General features: G+C 42.5%; 1 protein-coding gene across 1 annotated transcript; it reads left to right on the top strand.

Annotated features, from left to right (window-relative positions):
• Window positions 1–11,313: 11,313 nt before the first annotated feature.
• On the top strand, window positions 11,314–11,562 carry LOC307096904 (peptidyl-prolyl cis-trans isomerase FKBP1B-like; the record flags this gene model as incomplete). Its single annotated transcript, XM_079766617.1, has 1 exon — window positions 11,314–11,562. Exon 1 carries the CDS (start codon window positions 11,323–11,325, stop codon window positions 11,560–11,562), a length of 240 nt encoding a protein of 79 aa, XP_079622743.1. The 5' UTR covers window positions 11,314–11,322.
• Window positions 11,563–18,544: the final 6,982 nt, after the last annotated feature.

Genomic DNA, 18,544 nt, shown 5'->3' with positions numbered 1-18,544 from the left:
TCTGAAACTACCTGGAATTAGCTTAGACTCCACCAGTTTAAGGACTCAGCCCCACAAGACTGCCCCATTGCAGAAAATATTGGGTCTCACACTTCTGTCCAACTTGGCTATAAAGTTGGTGTTCCCATACTCCTCCCACTTCAGGTTTGATAATTTGCTAGAATGGCTTACATTCAAGAAACACTTCACTTACTATCACTGGTTTATTATAAGAAATACTAATGAACAGCTGGATGAAGTCACACCATCCAAAAATGCACATATGTACATATACATATGTATACAGCCCAACCAGGGTGGTTCAGTGTGGTTGAGCATCAACCCATGCACCAAAAGATCTTTAGTTCAATTCTGGTCAGGACACATGCCTGGGTTTTGGGCTCGATCCCTAGTGTGGGGCATGCAGGAAGCAGACAATCAGTGATTCTCTCTCATTATTGATGTTTCTATTTCCCTCACCCTCTCCCTTCCTCTTTGAAATCAAAAATATATTTTAAAAAGAAGAAAAAGAAGTACATAGGATGAAGTCCAGAAGGGTCCTGAGCACAGGATCTTCTGTGCCTGTGGAGCTGGGGTGGATATGTTTGCCAAGCTGGAAGTTCTCCAAGTCCTAGGCTTTAATGGAGGTTTCATTATATAAGCATAATTGATTAAATCAGGTGGCCATTGCTGATTAACTCAATCTCCAGCTCTTCTCCCTTCCCCAGAGTGGGAGAAGGGTCCTGAAAGTTTCAACCCTCTAATCACAGGATTGGTTTCTATGGCAACCAGCCCCATGCAATAGTTATCCAGGGCCCACTAGTCATCTTATTAGTATAAACCCAGGTATGGTTGAAAGGGGCTTATTATGAATAAAAAACACTCCTCTCACTCAGGAAATTCCAACAGTTTTAGAAACTCTTGTGTCAGGAATCAGATAAGAAGACCAAATGTATATACTAGTATTTCTTAGCCTATATAATAAAGAGGTAATATGCAAATTAACCCTCACACCCTCACAAGATGGCTGCCTACGACCAGGCCGGCAGGGGGGTTAGTGAGGGATGACCAAACGACTGAACAGCAGGCTGCGTGGGGTGACCAGGGCAGCAGGGGGGCTGTGAGGGGCAACCAGGCCGGCGGGGAGTGGGCAGTTGGGAGCAACCAGACCAGCACGGGGGGCAGTTGGGGGCAATTAGCTGGCAGGGGGGGTAATAAGGGGTGACCAGGCTGGCAGGGGGGGCAGTTAGGGGTGGCCAGGCAGGCAGGCAGGTGAGTGATTAGGAGCCAGTGGTCCAGGATTGTGAGAGGGATGTCCGACTGCCGGTTTAGGCCTGATCCCCGGGATCGGGCCTAAACTGGCAGTCAGACATCCCCTGAGGGGTTCTGGATTAGAGAGGGTGCAGGCTGGGCTGAGGGGGACCCCCCCCATGCACAAATTTCGTGCACTGGGCCTCTAGTTATATCATACTATCATACCTTCCCCTTGTTTGCTGAAAATAAGGAATGAGTGCTACCTGTGCCACATTTAAAAAATAGAGAATCTCCAGTGAACATTTACCACTTGTCATTATTTTGTACTCTATTGTTAGGACAGGGACCCATATGAGACTCTACTTATAAACCACATACAGTCACACCATCCAAAAATGCACATATGTACATATACATATGTATACAATTTTGCATGCAATCTAAGAGGCTCACAGACAGCTGAAACTTGAAGTCTCCAAGTTAAGAAACCCTATCCTTGTGTGTCCAGCAGACAATTGTCTACAGAGAATTGTGACAAAATTCTATCACCTTTACATTACTAAGATGGAAGAGAAAATATGAAATACATTTCAATGAGGAATTTTTATGGATTTTGGAAGACCACAAAGGCTTTGCATATATCCACTATAACATGCTGTATAAATGTACGGGATTCAGTCTCCGTTTGTGTACATATTATGATAGCGAGCTAAAAGAGGAGGAGAAATGTGGGCTCTCATTCTCCCCACCACATACAGTTGGCCCTTGCTGGACAAGTCTTTAAGGCAGCCAGCATTGTTCAAGGGCCTACAATGTGTCAGACACTGTGCGGGGCATCTGGCAGAGAGAAGAAAGATCATGAGGGTTCTTGCCTTGGAGGGAAGTTTATAACCTGGGGGGGGAGGAGAGGGAAATGGAAGAGGAACAGACGTATTCATAAAAAAATATATCACACTAATGTAGAATCAATACTTTGTTGAAATAGACTTGTGAAAATCTTCTGGAGAAAGGAGATGACACTAATTTTGCCTGGAAGTGGAACTTCAAGGGAGCCCTGAAGAAGAAGAAGAATGATCAGGCCAAGTTTTCTATTTTTCCCCTTCTAGGAAGAAAGAATTCCTGGATCCCTCTACCTGCCTCCACTAGTCTTATCACCTGGGGCTCTGTACCAGCTATTCCAAAGAGATAAAAGGCCAAAGTACAAACAAACTTCTCTCCAGTAATACATAGAAGTGGCCACCATGTGCCAGGAACTCTGCCAAGTGTTTTCCAACTGCTATCTCTAATTCTGACAACAACCAAACGGTGGCGGGTGTTATCCCCAGTTTACTGAGGAAATTGGGTTCAGGGCTGGAACTTGTCTCAGCCACACAGCTAGTAAGTGGCTAAGCCAGGACTGAAGCCGACTCTAGCTTCAAAATCCACTTTCTTTCTCTATGCCACATGGCTGCTTTGGGCTCATATAAGTTCTTATGGTGCTCTGTGGTGCACTCAAACACACACACACACACACACACACACACACACACACACACACACCAGCAGACATTTAATACTTGGTTAGTGAATAAATATAAAGAAAAGAATAAAAGACTAAATTTACCAATAGGAGCGGCTACTATTCCTGCCGAATGATTTCTGTTCCTTACTGCTGCTATATCAGCAGTCAGACCCCAGGGCAGAGGGACACTCCCCAAACTCAAGAGAAAAGGCACCCTCTCTACTGTGGCTTCACTGTCTTGTTTCTTCCTTCCTTTCTTTCTTCCTTTCTTTCTTTCTTTCTTTCTTTCTTTCTTTCTTTCTTTCTTTCTTTCTTTCTTCCTTCCTTCCTTCCTTCCTTCCTTCCTTCCTTCCTTCCTTCCTTTCTTTTGTTTATTTTACTATGGAAAATTTCTATCATAAACAAAAGGAGAGAAAATAATGCAATGAACCCCCATGATCCTATCACTCAGTCACAACAATTAATAACTCATGTTTTACCACTAATCCCTCTCTGGATTATTCTGAGTAGATGATATCATCATATCATTGTCAACCATAAAACTTTCAGTACAGTAGTTCCCCTTTATCCTCAGTTTCAGTTTCCACGGTTTCAGTTACCCATGCTCACCACAATCTGAAAATGAAAATGTTAAATGGAAATTTCCAAAAATAATCAATTCATAAGTTTAAAATTCCTTACTCTTCTGAGTAGCATGAGGAAATCTCTTGCTGTCTGGCTCCCCACCACCCAGGACGTGAATCATCCCTTTGTCCAGGATCTCTATGCTATATATGCTACCGTGTGCCCATTAGTCACTCAGGGGCCACCTCAGTTATCAGATCCACTGTGGAGGTTTTGAAGTGCTTGTGTCCAAGTAACCCTTATTTTGATTAATAATGGTCCCAAAGCGCAAGAGTAGTGATGCTGGCAATTCGGTAGTTGATCAGATATATTTTCACAAGACTACTTCATGAGTGGTATTTCATCAGGAGTCACCTAGTATCTGATAATATCTGACTACTGTATCTGCCTTTTGATAATCATTAATGATCAAAGTCCAAGTCCATTACTTCACTAGGGATTGCAAAGTGGTGATAAATTCATCCTTCTACTCCTTTTTTGTTTAATAGCTGGAAGCTTTCCCTGATCACCTATGTGGTTAATCTAAAACATATTTATCATTCATTGGAAGGGTAAAATACTTGCTTCTTTCTATTTAATAGATTTCAAAATACTGTAGTGAATGGATCTTTAGCACCGACCAAAGGGGACCGATAGGATTTAATTTTTAAAAAAATTACTTGAAACCTATCTGATCTTATTAACTAACTAGAGGCCTGGCGCATGAAATTTGTGTGAGGGTGCAGTCCCTAGGCCTGGCCTGCGATGAGGGCCATCTGCCCTGGCTGCCTGCAGCCGGCCCCTCTCCCCGCTGCCACTCACCCCAGTTCCCCGTTTGCCATCGGGTGATCGGGGCCTGCTGGCCAGGGAAAGGGACCGAGAGGTGGTCAGTGCGCCTCATAGTGACTGGTCGAGCGGTCATTCTGGTTGTTCTGCTGTTAGGGTCAATTTGCATATTATGCTTTTATTATATAGGATATCACCCCTATAAATTTAATTTAATAAAGAAATTAAAATTATTATTAATTTATGGTTTAAAACATATTTGATGAGTTTCTATTCATTGCAGTTATAATTCTTATTGAATTATATTGTCCCATCTTTGGTTATTGGGAGGCTCTTCAAGTTGACTCCTTATGTGTCCTACAGCTGTATATTGAGGACAACCCAGGACAAAGCTGGCCACCTCCCTATTGATGTCACCCTAATGTCCTTAATAGGTTTTTTACCATCTGGTGTATAATGTGACGTTCCAGGCTCATTTTGAATATTTCCTTCCTAGGACTCTACACCTGGAATCATCCATTTTCCAAGGAGCTCTGGACCCTTTTAGTGAATGGCACTGAGAAACCACATTCTAGATGCAAAAAGTTTTTGCTCCTGAATGGATGGCGATTTCTAGAAAAAAAATTTTTTTATAAGAAAATATATTATGAGTTCATACTGATATTTCTATTTCAAATTCAGGACTAATGACTTTCTATTTAACTTTACCTTATATCCATACCTCCATCCTCTCATGTCAAGAATCCCAGTTTTTAAAACAACCAATGTAAATTATTCATTGTTTTATTCCACCATATATACAAATGGTCTTAGCATAACAAAACCAATCCTACCATTTTTCACTTTTCATTACTAAAAGCAATTTAAAGTTTTGGTTTGTGCTTTTTAAAAATTTTTAATATTTATTAATTGAGAGAGAGAGAGAGAGAGAGGTTAAAAGAGAGAGAGAGAGAGACATCAGTTTGTTGTTCCACTTATTTATGCATTAATTGGTTGATGCATTTTTTATGTGCCCTGACTGGGATCAAACCCACAACCTTGGTGTATTGGGATGATGCTCTAACGCAGTGGTTCTCAACCTTCCTAATGCCGCGACCCTTTAATACAGTTCCTCATGTTGTGGTGACCCCCAACCATAAAATTATTTTCGTTGCTACTTCATAACTGTAATTTTGCTACTGTTAATGAATCGTAATGTAAATATCTGTGTTTTCCGATGGTCTTAGGCGACCCTGCTAGCGGTTCTCAACCTGTGGGTCGCGACCCACAGGTTGAGAGCCGCTGTTGTAGAGCCTAAGACCACCGGAAAACACAGATATTTACATTACAATTCATTAACAGTAGCAAAATTACAGTTATGAAGTAGCAACGAAAATAATTTTATGGTTGGGGGTCACCACAACATGAGGAACTGTATTAAAGGGTCGCGGCATTAGGAAGGTTGAGAACCACTGCTCTAACAGTTAGAGTCTAGCCAGTTGAGCTATCTGGACAGGGCTGGCTTGATTTTTAGGGATATTCCATCAGGACTGTACAGTCAAATTCCTGAGTCTTAAGGTGACTGAAATAATTCCTCATATGTAGTTATGCCACCAACTTGATAAACAAGTTTATTTGTTTTGTTTTGTCAAATCTAAATTTGTTTTGACTTTTCCAATGTATCTACAAACTTCCAAAATAAATCTACCAAATAAGATATATTTAGAAAAGTCTAGCTTTTATCCCAACCTATTTCACTTTTTTCTATAAATAACTTTAAATTTTTAATGATCTTTTCTTCTATTTTTTCTATAACGAAATAAGCATATATAATATATTCATATCTCCCCAATGATAGCATACGATAATAGTATTTTTTTATCTGGCACTTCACACATAATGATATATCTTGATGGTCATTCCATGTAATATAGAAATATTCATTTCCTTTCCCAGCTGCATAGTACTCTGTCGTGTATTGGCACCCTGTTTATCCCTATTATAGCCATTGCTGATTTCCAGTCTTTTGCTACTTCCAATAGTGCTGCAATGAATAACCTTATGTGTATTACTCAATTTTTGTATTTGTTGACCATATGTCTTTAAGATGGATTCTTAGAAGTGAAATTTCTGAGTCAGAGGGTATAAATGTGTATGTAAAAATGCTAGATAGTGCCACTACCCAGGAAACTGATTTCTATTGTATATTGAATTACAGTTGTAAAAATACAATGAAGGGAAGAAATCAAGACCTCCCTGAAGGACTGATATCCGCCTCTTTGACGGAGCGACCTACCTTGACAGGCGACTCATTCAGTGCTGCAGAAATGATTAGGGGGCTCCCCATGCCTCCTTGTAGAAGGGCCCCTCCCAAGTCCTCCTCCGAGACAGGGTGCCACTTTGCCTTCCTGGGCCACTGCTTCTGTTGCCCAAGCCTGCCTCACCGGCTCGATAAAAGAACGTCAATAGACATGTTAAAGCAAAATCAGTCTCGTAAAGCAAAATCTTCCAGATAATTAATATTTATCAAAATTTTATCAAATGTATGGAAGTCAGCCCTCTCCCTCAGGAAATGGAATTGAGATCAGGAGATTATGCCACGTGGCCTGCAGCTCTACGTTGAAAGAAGTCAGCCAGGGCAGAGCCGGCCACCTGGAGAGGCGGCAGCCCAGTCCGTGTTTCTCCCAGAGCTGTTCTTTCAGCCTCTCAGGACATCAAGGATTTTCTGGAGAGCAAGCAGCTTTTGTTTGCGAAAGTCTCCCTTCAGCGAGGGTGTGTTTGCATCTGCTGCAGGCTCTGCTTGGGGAAGTGTAGCAATGCCCAGCCAGAGCCACACTTGTGCCTGAAAACTGGTGGCACCATCTCTCGTCTCCTCCACCAGACTTTGCCACCGTCTGCCCTGATTGTCACCATGTGTGGGAAGACCTTGCTTTGCATACAAAGCTGCCAGCTTCCTGAAGGGGATCCCATCTGCATCACCACCCTGCACCCCACGGTCCCTGGGTCTGAACAGCTGAGGAAACTAAAGCCACTCTAAAGTGGGAATGTCCAAGGCTCTTGTAAAGATTTACAGAGGCACGGTTGTGACATGAAGCCTTCTGTAAAGTATGACTTCAAATACAATTATTGTTACTGTTAGAGGAGGCACTTGAACAAATGAGTAAACAAATGAGGCAGTGTGAAAAGAAAAGTCTGGTGCGAATAAGTGTTCCAGGAATTTGGATTCCTGTGGGGGATGGGCCACTGAAGAAGGGAGACTGGAAGATGAGAAGATTTGGCTATGTTGGCATTCATATGCCAGTAGGAGTGGTGAAAATTTCTTGGAAGGGGAAAACTGCACCAACAGTTTGACAACAAGCGCTGTTTGCAGCAACATCCTAGTCAGAGGAGTCCTATAAGGAAGTTGAGAAAAATAGGGTCCAAAGGTAGCTAACACGGATCAGAGTCACTTTGTGCTGGGAACTGAGCTAAGTGCTTTACCTGGGCGACCTTATTTAATCCTCAGGGCAGCCCCATGGGGTGGTTACTATTCTGATCACCCTCAGCTAACAGATCAGGAGATGGAGACACTGGAAGGTTAATTAACTTACCTGAAGGCTCAAGAGAGAGCCCAGGCATTCAGTGAGTGTCCAACTAGGACTTTGAACTGCCACAGGCAGGGGAGAGCCACTGAAGGTTTCTGAGCAGAGGAGTGACAGGTTATATTGGTGCTTCAGGAAAAAGCAATATGGTATCATAGTTTGGAGTTTGGACTTCGGCACCAAGCTACCTGGTGTTTAAAAATTCCAGTTCTGCCACAATTATAGACATATTATTTAACTGCCCTGTGCCTCAGTTTCCTCATCTATAAAATGGGGGTAATAAAAGCATCCAGCTTTTAGGGTTTTTTGTTTTTTTGTGTTGTTTTTTTTTAGGAGCAAATGAGATAATGAATGTAGACGAGTGACAATTGTTAGCTCTGGTCAGTATGTTAGCTGTCTGCTAGGTGGACCTGGAGAGAGGTCAGCGGCAGGGAAGCCACAGGAGCCTGGACTGAAGCAGCGCTGCCCAGGGTGATGGCAACTGGACTACAGTAAGATATTTTAAAGTAAGATTCCGTCGGATTCATTAACTGGAAGTGTGGGATAAAAAGTAATAGTTAACGGCTCTCAGATCCCCGGTCCCACTGAATGGGAAGAAACGGGCTCCTGATAGCAGCAGGAAAATTAGGAAAGGAGCTACTTTTGGGGGGCAAGACCACATTTTGGGAAGGTATGGGGGTGTTAAGAGGACCTTGGGTTCTATTGCCAGCTCTGCTACCAGATGGCATATCATCTTGGCAACAGTCTCCTTCCTTCTCTGGGCCTGTTTCCCCACCAGTAAAACGACACTTTACACTTGAGAGCTCAAAATTCCCAAGTTAGATATTTTCCCGTTTTGCCTGGGAGTGCCCTAAAGGGAGAATGATTCTGACGGCCTGGCTCTTAAGCTTTTTAAGGTTCAAGAGTAGGTGATAGGAGGAAGGTAATAATATTAGAGGATGCCATCTCCTTATTTTTCTTTGCATCTGCTTAAATGTTGTACAGTACCGCGATCCCTGCAATCGCCCCTCAGCCAGGCTCTCCAAAACAGCCTGTCCCATAGATCCTGGCACCTGTCAGGAGATTCTGGGGACCCGTGTCAGAGAAAGTTAAGTTCATTGTTTATTTGATTTTGCCACACTCTCTTTCACTTAATTGGTTCCTGACTGGGCTTTGTTTTCCTACCAGATTAGAGAAGAAAGGGAAGGTTGTTTTTAAAGTTCACTGTCCTTAGCACTGGCATCAGAGATACAGCGACAGTGAAACTGGAGCCCTTGGTGGTGGCGGCAGCCCAGAAGAGCTTGTGTTTACCCAGAGGGTGCACCTGAGAGGGCAGAGCATTATGTGCCAGGTGTGTGCCTGGAACTGGCCTTGTGCAGGTGCACGCCAAGCGCCTTCCATTCAGGACGGCTGTAGGCGAATGGGCAGACACTCTTCTGAAAAGAGCTACATTTTGAAATAGCGTTTCACAAAAAATAAACAGGATGACAAAACTGAGGCTGAACAATGAACATGTTGAATGCGTTCAATCAACCTAGGTAGAAATAGACACCTGGGGAGACATTTGTTTCAAATACAATACCACTTACACAACATAGCAGGATAGCATTACAGAGAGGGTACCCCCTCCTCCTTTTTTATTTATTTACTAGAGGCCCGGTGCACGGGTTTGTGCACCAGTGGGGTCCGTCGGTCTGGCCTGTGGGGAATGGGCTGAAACTGGCAGTCTGACATCCCCCGAGGGGTCCTGGAGTACGTGGGCACAGGCCAGGCTGAGGGCCTCTAGTATGCATAAAAGATCTTTGGTTAATCTCTTCCTACCCTCTCGCCATCCCCCTTCCCTCTGAGATTCATCATTCTGTTCCATGTTTCCATGCCTGTAGTTCCTGCGCCTGTGTTGAGCATCTGCCCCCTGGTGGTCAGTGCACATCATAGCTACCGGACAGTCGGCCGGTTGGCTGGTCGGCCAGTCGCTTAGGCTTTTATATATAGAGATTTATTTATTTTTTTTAAGCGTGGCATCTGTGCCTAAACCATTTTCCTCAGGTTGTGACAATATTTAGAATTAAACTTAGGAATTAAAGATTAATTCTACCATATCGGGATTGATAGTCATTTTAAAAACTTTAATTGGTTCTCAGACTTAATTAGAAGAGACTTTGACATTAAGTAGGCTTCTATCAGATCACACAGAATCATTGGTGTTATTCATGTCGGCAAATATTTATTGAGAGTGGTGGCTGGGAGGCGAGTCAGAACGCCAGAGGGATCTGGAGCCAGAGCGAGCCTAGCCGGGGTCAGGGCAACAGTGAGACCCTCGGAGGCGGGGCCAGTGGGACGCAATGGGCTAGGAGATCGAGACCATCTCCCTGGGAGACGGAGGGACATTCCCCAAGAATAAGGTGACCAGACATCCCGCTTTTGGCGGGACAGTCCCGATTTTTAACAATTTGTCCCGCGTCCCGCGGCGTTTTAAAAAAGTCCCGATTTTTGGAAAGAATGCACGACAAGCTAGGGAACGGCGGGAGAACGGGAAGGGAATATACGGTTTTCAGTGGCCATGTGGCTATTTAGCCAGGATATGAGTTTTATATTATTTTTGTTAATTTTATAATGTTAAACTTTAATAACAAATAATTGTTGAGAACTGATTATCAAGAACTACTTATCAAAGTTCGCATTGTTGATCAGCTGTTAGAATTCGACCACCATTGTTTGGACTTAATGAACAATGGCATTTTTTGGGATTGGCAATGACAAGAACATTTTGTAACTGTCTCTCAGACGATACACATCGTACTGCGTGCTAGTAAGCTAGTTAAACAAGTGATGTCATTACAAATCAGCTATTCAGATAATTTAGGTAAGTAATTTATTTATTTATTTCATAAATACATAAAATTTCTTGAATTTAGCAGACAGTACTCGTATTATTTATATTTTATAGTGGCGGCAAAAAGTCTAGCACCGGCCTTGAAAGTGACACTTATGACTTACGTTATGGCAAATTCAGAGGAAAAATAATACAAGTTAGTATTGTTATTATTTAGAAAGAAATATAGGATTAAAATAATTTTTAAAATATAGTTACTTTATAACAATCAAATTAATTTAATTTATAAACTAACAATAAAATATGTTCATGTAATTATGTACCTACTTACTGTGTTTTTAAGCAATATGTATATAATAATTTATAATATAATTTTAAATTATTTTTTTTAGATTTTTAACATAATGAGTAAGAAAAGAGGATGCAAATTCAACGATGATCTAAGAAGTGAATTTCCTTTTATTAAAAAAACCCAAAAGCGATTACAATATAGACCAAATTTTTAATCACACCCCCCCGCCCTCCCTGGGGCCGAAACCGGTTTGGCTCAGTGGATAGAGCGGCGGCCTGCGGACTCAAGGGTCCCAGGTTAGATTCCGGTCAAGGGCATGTACCTTGGTTGCGGGCACATCCCCAGCAGGGGGTGTGCAAGAGGCAGCTGATGGATCCTCTCTCTTCCTCTCTGTAAAAAATCAATAAAATATATTTTAAAAAAAGACACCCCACCCCCCCCCCCCGCCCCCGTCAATGGTGTCCCGCTTTACCAATGTTAAAATCTGGTCACCTTACCCAAGAAGGACCAGACGTATGCGGTGCACTACACAGGAATGCTCCAAAGTGGAAAGAAATTTGATTCATCCAGAGACAGAAACAAACCTTTCAAGTTCAGAATTGGCAAACAGGAAGTCATCAAGGGTTTTGAAGAGAGTGCAGCCCAGATAAGCTTGGAGCAGAGGGCGGAGCTGACCTGCACCACTGATGTGGCATATGGAGCCACTGGCCACCCTGGTGTCATCCTTCCCGGTGCCACCCTCATCTTTGACGTGGAGCTGCTCAACTTAGAGTGAAGGCAGGAAGGCACTTAAGGTGGCTGGAGATGGCTGCTGCTCACCCTCCGAGCCTGCTCTGCCACCGGCAGGCTCCTCCTGCTTGGGGCTCTTGGTCAATGCGCTAACCTCGCTGCCCCACGACATTATCCATTCTCTCCGCCCACGTTGCTCTGATGTGTTGGTCATTGTTCACGCACATCTTTGCTTGAGGAAACTTCGGTTGCAGATCAACATTTCAGGTTGTACATTTTGCGTGATGCACGTAGTAGCCATTCTTGAACACAGGACACAGATTTCTTGTTTGCACAATCTACACTGCCTTACCTTCACTTAAGCCAGACACACAAGGTACTCAGACATGAAATGTACATGGTATACACAGAGGGACTTGAGCCAGTTACCTTTGCTGTCACTTTCTCTTTTAGAAATTGTTGGCTGCTGACTTACAAACTGTCCTTTTTGGAAATGATGTAAAATAAAGGCTCTGTGCTTGACAAAAAAAAATAATAATAATAAATTATTGAGCATTTTTGTTGTAGTTAATCCTCACCAAAGATATATTTTCCATTGATTTTTAGAGAGAGTGGTGGGGGTGGGGGAGAGAGAGAAACATCGACTTGTCGCATTACTTATGCTTTCGTTGGTTACTTTTGTATGTGCCCTGACCGGGATTGAACCTGAATCCTTGGCGTATTGGAATGATGCTCTAACCAACTGAGCTACCCAGCCAGGGCAATTTGCCATTCTTTTATTGTTATTATTATTTTTTAAAATATGTTTTTATTGATTTTAGAGAGAGAGGAAGGGAGAGGGAGAGATAGAAACATCAATGCGAAAGATACATCAACCGGCTGCCTCCTGCACACCCCATGGTGGAGAATGAGCCTGCAACTTGGGTATGTGCCCTGACCGGGAATCCAACTGGCGACCTCATGGTCCATGGGATGATGTTCAACCACTGAGCCACACTGGCCAGGCTAGACTAGACTATAAACTCTTGGATGGGAGCAGTGTTTTTGTCCTGTTGTTTCTCCAGTGCTTGGCTTATTCTAAAACACACAGTAGTCATTCGGTAAATAGTTCTTTAATGAATGACACGAATGATGTCAACACCACAAAAAGGAAGGCTTTTTTTTTTTTTTTTTAAGGAACCTCTCATTGAACCTCTTTTCCTTATGTCTGGCTAATCAGAAATATGTGAGCAGTGGCAATGGTTTGTCATTATGAATGGAGACCAGTAATGGTTCAGGTAACCTTGCACTGAAAAAGGAATGAGATTGTTCCACAGAGAAGAGAAGAATTTTGTGATTTGAGAAAACTTTCTGAAAGGCCCAGGTGTGCAACATGCTGAGGGTGGAGAAAGAATACCTGGCCACATTTTGTCCTAATTTTTCAAAATCCCTTACCAGTCAGTCCATTTGTTCATCGACAACTTGAGGTCACAGTAAGATGATACACACATGTTTACAATGAAATGTTGCTAGCAAAACACTTGGAGTGTTCAGCTGACACGCTTTCCTCTCTGAAGTTTAGCCTTAGTTTCTGGTCAAATTTAGCAATGAATACCCACATCCACACTTGGAGATGCAAGTGGATCTCATTAATACTAGATCAGCGTCTCTTTCCAAAGCTTAGAAACTGCAGAGTAAGAGACTGGGGGAAAGAAGGTAGAGGAGGGGAGAAGAGGGATAAATGGTGGTGGACAGAGGTTTGACTTGGGGTGGTGAATACACAATACTGTGTATAGATGATGTTTTGTGGAGTTATGCACCTGAAACCTGTATAATTTTGTTAACCCGTGTCAACCCAATAAATTCAATGAAAAGAGAAAAAAATAGAAAAACAAACAAACTGAAGAGTGACTGTTTATGGAACCCATCACAGAACCCCCCACCATGCGCTCAGCACTCTTCAATCACACTCTCAGAACAAGATGAAACCCAGTGGGCCCAACACAAAGGTGGGGGAGGGGTCTTAGAAAAACACAGCTGCAAGTCTGAGCTTGTGTGTAAATGTTCCTCTGCCTCATGCACACGCTGTTTGCTGGTTTGCTTGGCTCAAGAAGCTAAGCTTTTGAGCTTTAAACTTAATCCTGAAAGACCTGAATTGATGCCTCTTCATTATGCCTGTGATGTAGTAAATCAACACCTTATTAGGAAGTCATTCACATATTAAATATTTAGGAACTTATTGCAAGAGAATTGCAACATATAAGCCCTCAGGCTGGAAGAGATACTGCTAATCTGTTTTGTGTACAGAGCAGAGCTAGCTGACATTGTGCAAAGTAGGGCTGAACTACCAGTCCTGTACCCATTCATATATTTCATCAAAACAAAGCTTAAATGTAACCTTTTATTTTATTTATTTTAAAAAAATATATATTTTTATTTATTTCAGAGATGAAGGGAGAGAGAGAAAGAGAGATAGAAACATCAATGATGAGAGGAAATCATTGGTTGGCTGCCTCCTGCACACCTCCTACTGGGGATCAAGCCCGCAACCTGGGCAAGTGCCCTTGACTGGAATCAAACCCGGGACCTTTTAGTCCGCAGGCTGACACTCTATCCACTGAGCCAAACCGGCTAGGGCAAATACAACCTTTTAAATAATGAAAACACCCAGTATAATTCCCTACCTCACCTTTCCTACATATCTTTTTTTCCTCTTTGTGGTCTTCTTTATTAAGACAAGTTGAAATTAAGTCCTGATTTGCAGAGAGCAACATTTCCAGGATTGAGTACCTTCTCTGTGCCAGGCACTGCTCTGGGCACTTGAAATATATCAGCAAATAAAACAAAGACCTCTGCCCTTGTGGAGCTTATATTCTAATGGGGAACTTTAACACTAAACAAAAGTAGAATAAACGGAAAATTGTATAGGTTGTTGGAGGGTGACAGTTGATAAGGAAAAAATAAGCAGTAAGACCGAGTATTGCTAGGGGTGGTGGTGGAGGGAGCTGCAGTATTAAACAGGTGGTCAGTCACATGGAAAGACCTGAGCAGACGTGAAGAAGGTGAGGCAGTTAGCGAAGCAAGTACTTGGAGGAAGAACACTGCAGGAAGGACAGCAGAGCAAAGGCCCCAATGTGTGTGTGCTGCTTGTGTCAGTGGAACCCCGAGGAGACCCTGTGGCAGGTGAGGAGCAAACCAGGTAAGCCAGTAGAGGGGATATCAAAGAAGGAAAGAGGAGGGGAAGCAGGGCAGGTGGGCTTTGTGACCTGCATAAAGATGTTTGTTGGCTTGTCGAGTCTACATAGAAAGTAGAAGAGGTCAAGTGACTGACAGACAAGGCTGGTTCTTTGAATAAGCAAAGTGATAACCTGGGAATCAGATCTAGACTTTGCCTCTGCCTCTATCACTAAGTAAATTGCCTGACCTTTTTCAATAAACAGAGTGGTAACCTGGGAATCAGACCTAGACTTTGCCTCTGCCTCTACCACTAAGTAAATGGGTAGCCCTATGTCAGAGCGTTTGTCTTCAGGGTTGAATTAGATCATTCCTAAGCCTCCTTTCAGTTCTAAGATCCTATGACTTTAGGCAGCCATCGCCAACATATGATTTGAGCAACAGGGAAATATTTAGAAGTCCAGTTCTCACACCTCTGCTGCCACGAGACCTAAAATCTCCAGACAAACCAAGGCTTCAGGCTTTCTGGAGTCATGGGACCCTTTAGGAAAAGTTAGACAAGAGCTATACAACCTCTCTCCAGAAAAAAGCAGAGCTCCTACTGCACACAAGATGTTGCTCATAGCTGTGGGGAGTTCATGGGGTTCTTGAAGCATAACCATGGAGCCCCCCATCCTAAATGATCTGTGGGTTCTTCTATGCATCGTCCATTAAAATATTTGCCCTACTGGCATGGCTCAGTAGTTGCTCATCGACCTATGAACCAGGAGGTCAGGGTTCAAATCCCGGGTTGAACCCTGGGTTGCAGGCTTGATCCCCAGTGTGGGGTGTGCAGGAGGCAGCCAATTGGTGATTCTCATCATTGATGTTTCTCTCTCTCTCCCTCTTCCTTCCTCTCTAAAATTAATAAAAATATACTTTAAAAATATTTTAAAGTTAGTATTTTACTATTCTACCTATTATCTATCTATCTATCTATCTATCTATCTATCTATCTATCTTTGTTGTTTTTTTGTTGATGCATTTGCTTTATCATGGTGCTTTATCCCAAAATACTTTCCACAAGTATCTAACATAGTCCCTAAATGGTTTTGTTTTTTTTAATGTTTATTTTCAAGATGCTGACTTTTTGGAAGAGTTCAGACCACAGTTTTCTTGTAGAGTAGACTGTCCCCACTTCTGGATTTGATTGATTGTTCCTTACTAGTGTCTAACTCATTCCTCCTGCATTCCCTGTAAACAGGAAGTTAGCTCTAATGGAAAATTAGAGTTTAATTAGATTAAAGCACAATGTACTCTGGGAAGGGGTAATCCAATTTCTATATATTGACTAGATTAAATGCCATTTAGGTGTTGGCACTTTAGAAGAGCATCATTATCCTTAATACTCCATCCCTAATGTTTACCCATTACAATGAGGGGAGACAGAGGCAAGCTTTCCATAGCAGGAAGAGGAGTAGCACTGAATTTGGAGTTTAGTCCTGAAGTTGATCATTTCATTCCATGGCCCTCAGTTTCTTCATCTAAATATCTATTGGAGTAATAATATTTCCCTTTAATGGATTGTTGGGCTCAAATGAAATAATAGATCAGGAAATTCTTTCCTTGTAAAAATGAGAAGAAAAGAATGCTAACATGTGACTTGAGCAGCAGGGAAATATTTACATGGAAGCATCTCTTCTTTAGGGACTGACACCAAGTGCAAAGATGTCCTAATTCATCTCAAGTAAGCAAAGTATGAAGGTATGTATCCATCCATCCATCCATCCATCCATCCATCCATCCATCCATCTATCCATCCATCTAGAGTGATGAATTTCTGATATTTCTCAAAGTTATTGGAAAGAATGATGAGGGTCGGTTACTCAATAATGATTTAATGCAGTGGTTCTCAATCAGAGGCAATTTTGTCCTCTAGGGGACATTTGGCAATGTCTAAATGCATTTTAGGTGTTAAACTGCGAAGCAGCTACTGGCATCTAGTGATTGGAGGCCAAGATGCTGCTAAATATCCTACAATGCACAGGATAGCCTCCTCTACCTTCCTCTTGCCCCCCCCACCCCCACCCCAAGAATGATTCAGCTCAAAATGTCTATAATGCCAATGTAGAGAAACTTTGATTTAATTTAATGTGAGGCACAATTAAATATTAAACCTTAGTCCAAAATCCTGGACCAATCCTCCAAATAAATATTGGGATTTGGGGAGACTTACACCAAAATTCCATACCATAAAGTACTTGTATATAAGGATTTCTGGTATCAAGAATTAACCAATCAGATGCAACCCTATTATAAAACTTATATAATTATGGTTCAAGATGGGACAATCACAATGGATGACCATTGTTGTGTTGGCTATTGTCAATTTTTTATTTAACGATCTAAGGGAAAAAGAGGTCAGTGCCCTGATTAAATAGTCAGGTACTGCATGTTTTATTTATTTATTTTTAAAATATATTTTATTGCTTTTTTACAGAGAGGAAGGGAGAGGGATAGAGAGTTAGAAACATCAATCAGCTGCTTCCTGCACACCTCCTACTGGGGATGTGCCTGCAACCAAGGTAAATGCCTCTGACCAGAATTGAACCTGGGACCTTTCAGTCCGCAGGCCAATGCTCTATCCACTGAGCCAAACCAGTTAGGGCAGGTACTGCATATTTTAAAAATTATTGCAGTACACTGGATAAAAATCGCTGATAGAGGGATTAAAAATGGTGGCAGAGTAAGTGGAGGCTGCACGGACATGCTCCTAGGAACAAACTGGAATTACAACTAAAATACAGAAAAATTTCCTGAATAATCAATGGAAAACTCTCAGGAGAGAACCCTGATATCCGAGGACCAAAAGTGGAGACTGCATAGAGACTGGTAGGAGGGGTGGAGGCGCAAAAGGGCTGGCTGGGCACCCACAGATAGCAACTGAAGTCCCAGAGAGATATCTCAGCTGTGGGGGTTGCTACTGAGAACTCTGGGATCTAGTCCCCAAGCTGGGTTCCCCAGCAGAGAGCACCAAAACTGAGGAGGGTACCCACATAACATCTGGCAGTGGGGTGCTGTCTGCCAGAGCGTAACAGCTGAAAATTCAGGCACTCTCTCAAAGGGCAAACAAACAAAATTCCCCATGGAGCCACCCACCTTGTGCTCTGGCAGAGGGAGGGTGACGTGGACTGGAGCTGTGAGAGCAGAGGCTAGGACAGGAGATTTGGGGGATAGTGCTCAGAAGGCAGACACCCCAAGTTTCCTGGGCTGAGTCATTCCTCACACAGTGGAGGACATCTTTCCCACATAGACGTTTGCCTTGCCTGGGGTGTGGGGGGGGGGGGGGGGAGACAGTTGACACACTCTATTGGAAAACACTTTGCCCTGAGGCCACTTAAGAGATTAAATATAACAATTAGCCTCCAGGCAGAAGCAGCTTCTCCACTCTGTTGAAAAAATATTCTTGGCCACACCTGACGACGATTGCCTGGGGGGCAATTCAAGTAGGAATCCTATCAGTCTGTAGGCAGAGGAGGTTTCTGGAGGCTTTGAGTCTATGCCTGATATAATTAGTCAGAAACAGCCTTTAACACTGTCCTGCACTAGAGATTGAGAGGTGTAGAGGATCTACCTAATACATAGTCACAAACCCAAACAGAAAGCCAAAATGAGGAGACAAAGAAACAACCCACAAATGAAAGAATTAGAGCATTCTCCAGAAGAAGAGATAAATGAAGCAGAGATAAAAAATTTATCTGAAACAGAGTTCAGAGTAATGATGGTAAAGATGCTCAACAGCATGAAAAAATATATAGTAATTATGAAAAAAGAACAGTCTGAGATAAAGAATGACATAACACAAATAAAGAACACATTGGAAGGAATACACAGCA

The sequence above is a fragment of the Cnephaeus nilssonii genome (genome assembly GCF_951640355.1).
Source record: "Cnephaeus nilssonii genome assembly, chromosome: 3".
Taxonomy (NCBI): Eukaryota; Metazoa; Chordata; class Mammalia; order Chiroptera; family Vespertilionidae; genus Cnephaeus; species Cnephaeus nilssonii.
The sequence above is the reverse complement of the archived record's forward strand: the minus strand, read 5'-3'. Positions and strand labels throughout refer to the sequence as shown.